The following is a 5763-nucleotide window of genomic DNA, read 5'->3' as shown; positions in this document are numbered from 1 at the left end:
ATATATATAATTTGTATATCTGCATAGCCTTTCAGTTTCATCATAGAGAACGGTCTGCTATTTATTGCAATCAAGTCATTCTGAATTAACAATTGAAATGATTATCTAGTTACCTGGAAAGCAAAGTATGCTGCCATGCACATACAGTTTCCTATTAAACATAAGACGCCAAGGTGCCAATTATCAAATCCCAACTCTAGAAAGCTAGACATTAGCCATCCAGCAGGCTCTGGTTGAACCTTAGCACTTATCTCAATTTGTGCTGTGAAGTCCACCGTGCTGTCTCCAAACACCACTGGGCCACGGGAAATAGCCATTAAAATTGCCCCAGAAACACAAACAATAGTACCTCCAACCTTCGTCTGACCTTCCACAGTAAGAAGTTTCGCTGTTTCCGTACTGCATAAATAACACATATGAATAATGTTGAGCAAGCCACATCAAATACTCTTTTCAAAAGCCTGTCCCGACTCCCTTTCATTTCCGTTAATATTTTTTTATACCAAGAAATTCTGGAGGGTCAATGAAGCCAGGTTTTAGAACTCGGTGGGAATGGATCTACACATCTAGCCTAGCACAACTAAACTAAGACATAAAAGTTTCTTCACATTATAGATGCCCGCCTCATTTTTACTAAAATATTCTGCAACAGCACCATGTTCTCTTTGGTCCACTTAAATGTTACCTTGACAATTGAACAACACCAGGTACTCTATGATTGATCATAAAATTATGGTTTTAACTCACACAGCTAAAAATATTAAAGGAAAAAAGAGCACTACAGTATTTTCGCCAAACAGAATCGCCCTTCAATTGTTTTTAAAACAGCAGCACATAAAACCAATTTCGTGAACATTTACCCTTTCGGGATCCATTAAGTGTTGCCCAGTTTCAGCCTTACAGAATACAATTATAGCTTTTGAGAAATGAAAAAATTCAATTAATCAAAAATGTAACTACCAATTTTTTTTTTTTTTTTTTGTGAACTAGATTCGACTGAAACTCAAAACTTCTTATACCAAAGCACCTGGTTTTATTCTAACACATCATCCTCAAAATCGCTGAAACAAAGAAGAAAGAAAGAAAAGAGATCTACAAGGAAGGTTAAGATGATGAAAGTTTGGGAGCTCAAAAGTATAATTGGGATAAAACATTGACTATCCCACTTCATGATGCATGATTAAAAGCTTAAGCAATTGAATCTGGATGAGTTAGTAGATCAAGCGTCCCAAAAGTAGTTATAATTCTATTAGGCAGTTAGCATTTTAAAAGAGTTAGATAACACTGTTCACAGCTTTTAGTTAGCTCAGTTAGATCAAAGACTGGACAATGCAGTAGTTCATCAAATTTGTGTATAAATACAAGTCCTACTTGTACATTGATCACATTTGATGAAATAAGATATTTCTTCTCTTCTCCCTGCTAAACTTTGTTAGCTATGTACTCAGATTTCCCTGTGTTAGCTGCCATCTTCTTCAAGTTTATCTCCTAGATTAACTATCCTCCGTCTCGATCTCTCTTTTTGTGTATCACTTTGTTATGCAAACCTATTTTTCTAAAAAGAAACCTTTTTCTGCCCCCCTAAGTTTTACCTCGCCCCTCCCCCTTCTGCCACCTAAACGTCCATAGGTGCTGGTTTGGGGGGTAAGGTGGAGATTGGGTTGGGAATTCTGTAGTTAGTTGGTCTTTAATCTAGATGGAAGGTCTTGGGATATCAATGTAATTTCATTTTTCAAAAAAGGGGAAGACAAATTGAAATGGACAAATAGAATCAGTTAGCATTTTTTTCTGAAATTCGAAGAATTCCCTCTTCTATCTGTCTCAGACTTAATCTGTCATTGTTTATCCCCTCCCTAAAAGTGTTTCTGCAATTTTGTTCCTTAGAATGTCCATTTCACCAAAATCGTTACTGAGATTTATCTCGGGTTTTATTGCATCAGTTTGGAGGATATACATTCTCAAATTGATTGCAATTACTCTCATTCTATGCACAACAATAAAGTACTGGTGATTGCTCCAATTTATAGCACAAAACGAATTTGGTATTAAAAATACAGAATTTGATACTTGATAGAACTATGACCTTTCACAGCTCACAAAGTTAAGCAACACAAGATTCACTCAACACCCAGGACATGCAAGAACTGGGAGTGATGGAGACAAAGATTAAAAATCGAGAGATGAGAGGGATTGAATGTTTACTGACCCCATGAGAACAGCAAGTATGAACGTAAAGACTGGTATTGCAGGTTGCAAAGCAGCAGCATAAGTCGGATTCGTGAAGCCAAGACCAACAAGGAACAACAGTTGGCAACCAAAAATACTGTCTCGGTACCAAGAGAGAAAAAAGGCTTTTTCAGCAATAGGCTTTTATTAAGTGTAACAAAATTACGGAAATTAACAAAGCAAATCCAAATATACAAGGTTAGTACATCAAAACTTACCCAGTTAATCCTAGAAGGAAGAATGACAGTACGAGCCGCTTATTCAGAGGAACCTCGACCTCCTATAGATGGAGAAACATAAAATTTACATTTGTAAGTGATGCTCATATGATTCCAAATATTGTAACTAAACTTGTTGTAATAGACTGAAAATACAAATGTAATATAAACAGCGGGGCCCTCAGTTTGCACTACTATACCCACTTTTTCTGAAAAGGGTAACGATATATGACAAACATCAGCAGTAAGGGAATTCTAGAAACCATATTTACAGAATGCAAAAAAAATGAAATAGCAAAATACAATTCATCTTAATTTTTTGTACCGAGCTACTTCTATCTTCAAAACATCTTGCATTCCTTTTTTCAATCATATCCACCAGATACAAGCTGGTATTATTCTCCACCATCTCTTTTGCTTAACAGTATTCCAGCAATCAACAGCTTCTTTGTTGTCTTAGCCATGGTCCATTTAAATCCAGTCATGCTAAGAAACAGCTGAAAGAGTCGATGTGCTACCACACAATGCAGGGGTAAATGACTATGGCGATCTGTTTCAGTCTGACACAGGTGGCCTCTAGAGCACATATAAATGCCCCTTCTCATCACTTTTCCTTAGTGAGACAGGCTTGTTTGGCAACCAACCAAGTAAAACAAGCCCCCATTGAAAGGAATCTTAGTCTTCCAAATCTGCTTAGTAGGCCACTGGCTATCTTGACTTCATTTCCCGAGACAATAAAATAGGCAGACTTAACTGTAAACAACTTGTTATTCTTGCCTTTCCAGAGCAATGAATCCTCGTTATAAGTAATCCCTTGAAACAGCTCCAGTTGTTTGAACAATACAACAACTCTCTATATCTCTCAATCATACAACCTTCTGAAATTTAGGTTCCAACCTTGCTGGCCCCATGCTTCTTCTACTGTGATCGTTGGGATGGATGTCAAATTAAACAAATCTGGAGTTACTACTACATCCACCTCCCAATATAGGTTTCTCTTACACCTTAAGGTTCCAATGCATTCCCTCTACTGCACTCCCAAGATTTGTTGTACTATCAACTACCTATACGTGTTTTTTGTTGTACCCGTGATCTCAAAAGCTATATCTACTTCAATCCTAAATCCCCCTTTTTTTAAGTATCCCTCCTGCCAACCTGCTACTTTTCACTATCACTTGGTTCCATGTTACTTGGTCTTTATTGGACGCGACCAGCGTTAACTACTTCTACATTGATTCCAAAAATAAGCCAATGAAAACTTAGCCAGTTTATGGGACCTATTTCTCATAGTTTAAACATTGTAAATATATTCCTGCTGTTTGACCACAAAAATGAAAAAGAGAACAAGTGCTACACAGGTAGGAGCTTTTAAGTTATCACTATCTGAATATGGTAACAATAATTTCATAAAAATCCATGCTTTACATGTACATAAATTCAGTCTATCTACAAAGTAGCTGAATCATGTAACATAAAAAGGGAATATATGTAAAGAGATAAAAGAACTAACTTTTCACGGAAATAGGCAATTGGGGCAAGAATAGATATAGCAATAAGGTCTCTATACAAACAGAAGACAATTTCATTGATGCCCACATTGAGAGCCACCTTAGTAATCACATGGTAACCACCATAGACAAGCTGAACCAAAGCCATTGCAGCATGGGCTTTCCATACATCACTCCCATTTCCTACTGCCATTTTGCTCATTTCATCCCCTCCACACCCACCCACCCCCCTTATATATACAGTCCACCAAGTTTAATATTGGGTAGGTGGTGATTTTAAAAACTAAACAATACAAGAATCAGACAAAAGGAGTGGACTTTTTGTATGAACCTCAAGTTTTTCTACAGAGTTTGTAGTTGGGGATTTTTGGTCACAACAAAATGAGTAAGATTTTGTACAAAAATATTGAAACATTTTTCAACTAATTTGAGGTTTTAAGCTTTCCACATACAAACATGTTTTTTTTGGGAAATTTCTTGACTGCATAAGAATAGTATGGAATATCATGTATTAGTAATTCACTGTGCATCTTTAAAAGTCATCTTTTTTAAGAATCAAACTACAAAAAAAAATTGACGCGTCTTTATTATTATACTAGTCTTCAGAACGTGCGTTGCACGTTTATTTTAAACTATTTAATATAAATTTTGTACTACAATCAATAATTTGTAAATTGTACATATATAGTATTGTACATGTTCTACACCAATAATTTTAAAAAGTCCAAATAAGTAACATCTATTTAATTATTTAAACATAAACTTCTTTATATAAATAGAGAACATATTTAACTTAAAATGAATAAGAAGAGAAACATTATAAAAGAACATTTAAAACAAATATGAAAATAACTTTCAAATGGTCATAGCTATAATCACTTTACATAAAATAGTACAAACATTCATTATTTGTTATAATTCATATAACGTGATAAAAAAATATTATTTTCTTTTAAACATTCTTTACAATGAATCAATCAATTAATCATAATGTCTTCGATCCGAATACAACAATAATGTTATTGCCTTTAACAATTCTATAAAGATTGATGACCACTTTTCTTCAGCAGTCTATGACTATGATCAGAAAGGAAATTAAAAAAAAAGAAAGAGATGATATACCAAAAATGAGAAAATGGATCTTAATTTATAAGAGAGAATTGACATATTAACATACTTTAGTACGAAGATCAGATAAGATTTATAAGTTAATTTTTATTTCTAGGTGACCTTAAATAGGAAAATTTTAGGTGAGGGGAGATGAAAGGAAAAAAATAAAAGAGACCTATCAGTTTCCTAATTAATTTTGTAACCTTTAGTCTTCACCTTTAATTCATTGAACAATATCATTAGAAGTCTTTTTGTCTTCTTGATAATAATTGTTTCTAACAATTTAATATTAATTAACCATCAACATAAATAAATTGTAACCGGAAGAATTTGATAAATTTGAAATTTACTATTTAATATTTAGTTAACAATTTATTAGACGATTAATATTTTTATATGATATAGGGACAAAATGTAATCTAATTTTTGCCTAATTATTATTATTATTATTATTATTATTATTCTTATTATATGATATGATGGAGATTAAATTAAATATACATATAGATAATAAATGATAAATATTATTAAATAAGATATTTTAATTAGAAATTAATCTAAGGAAGTACAAAAGTTATTTATATTTTTATTATTAAAATGAGACAATTTAATATTTAAATTAACTAATTAAATGTTAAATAATTAATCAAATTTCAATTTAGTACAAGGTCAAAATGGTAATTCAACTTTTCACTTTAGAG

The 5763-nt window shown here is 33.1% G+C and overlaps 1 protein-coding gene across 1 annotated transcript in view; it reads right to left on the bottom strand.

The window, feature by feature from the left end:
* Nucleotides 1–3741, bottom strand: part of LOC107029040 (WAT1-related protein At4g19185-like) — a 7196-nt gene extending 3455 nt beyond the window's left edge. The window contains exons 1-4 of the mRNA XM_027919195.1: nt 2770–3741; nt 2445–2506; nt 2207–2323; nt 114–399 (exon numbers count right to left, since the gene is read on the bottom strand). Of these exons, the coding sequence (XP_027774996.1) occupies nt 114–399; nt 2207–2323; nt 2445–2506; nt 2770–2853 (549 nt within the window). The 5' untranslated portion in view covers nt 2854–3741. The remainder of the gene's footprint in view (nt 1–113; nt 400–2206; nt 2324–2444; nt 2507–2769) is intronic.
* Nucleotides 3742–5763: the final 2022 nt, after the last annotated feature.

The sequence above is a fragment of the Solanum pennellii genome, chromosome 8 (assembly GCF_001406875.1).
Source record: "Solanum pennellii chromosome 8, SPENNV200".
Taxonomy (NCBI): Eukaryota; Viridiplantae; Streptophyta; class Magnoliopsida; order Solanales; family Solanaceae; genus Solanum; species Solanum pennellii.
Note: the sequence above shows the minus strand (reverse complement) of the source record. Positions and strands in the feature narration are given on the sequence as shown.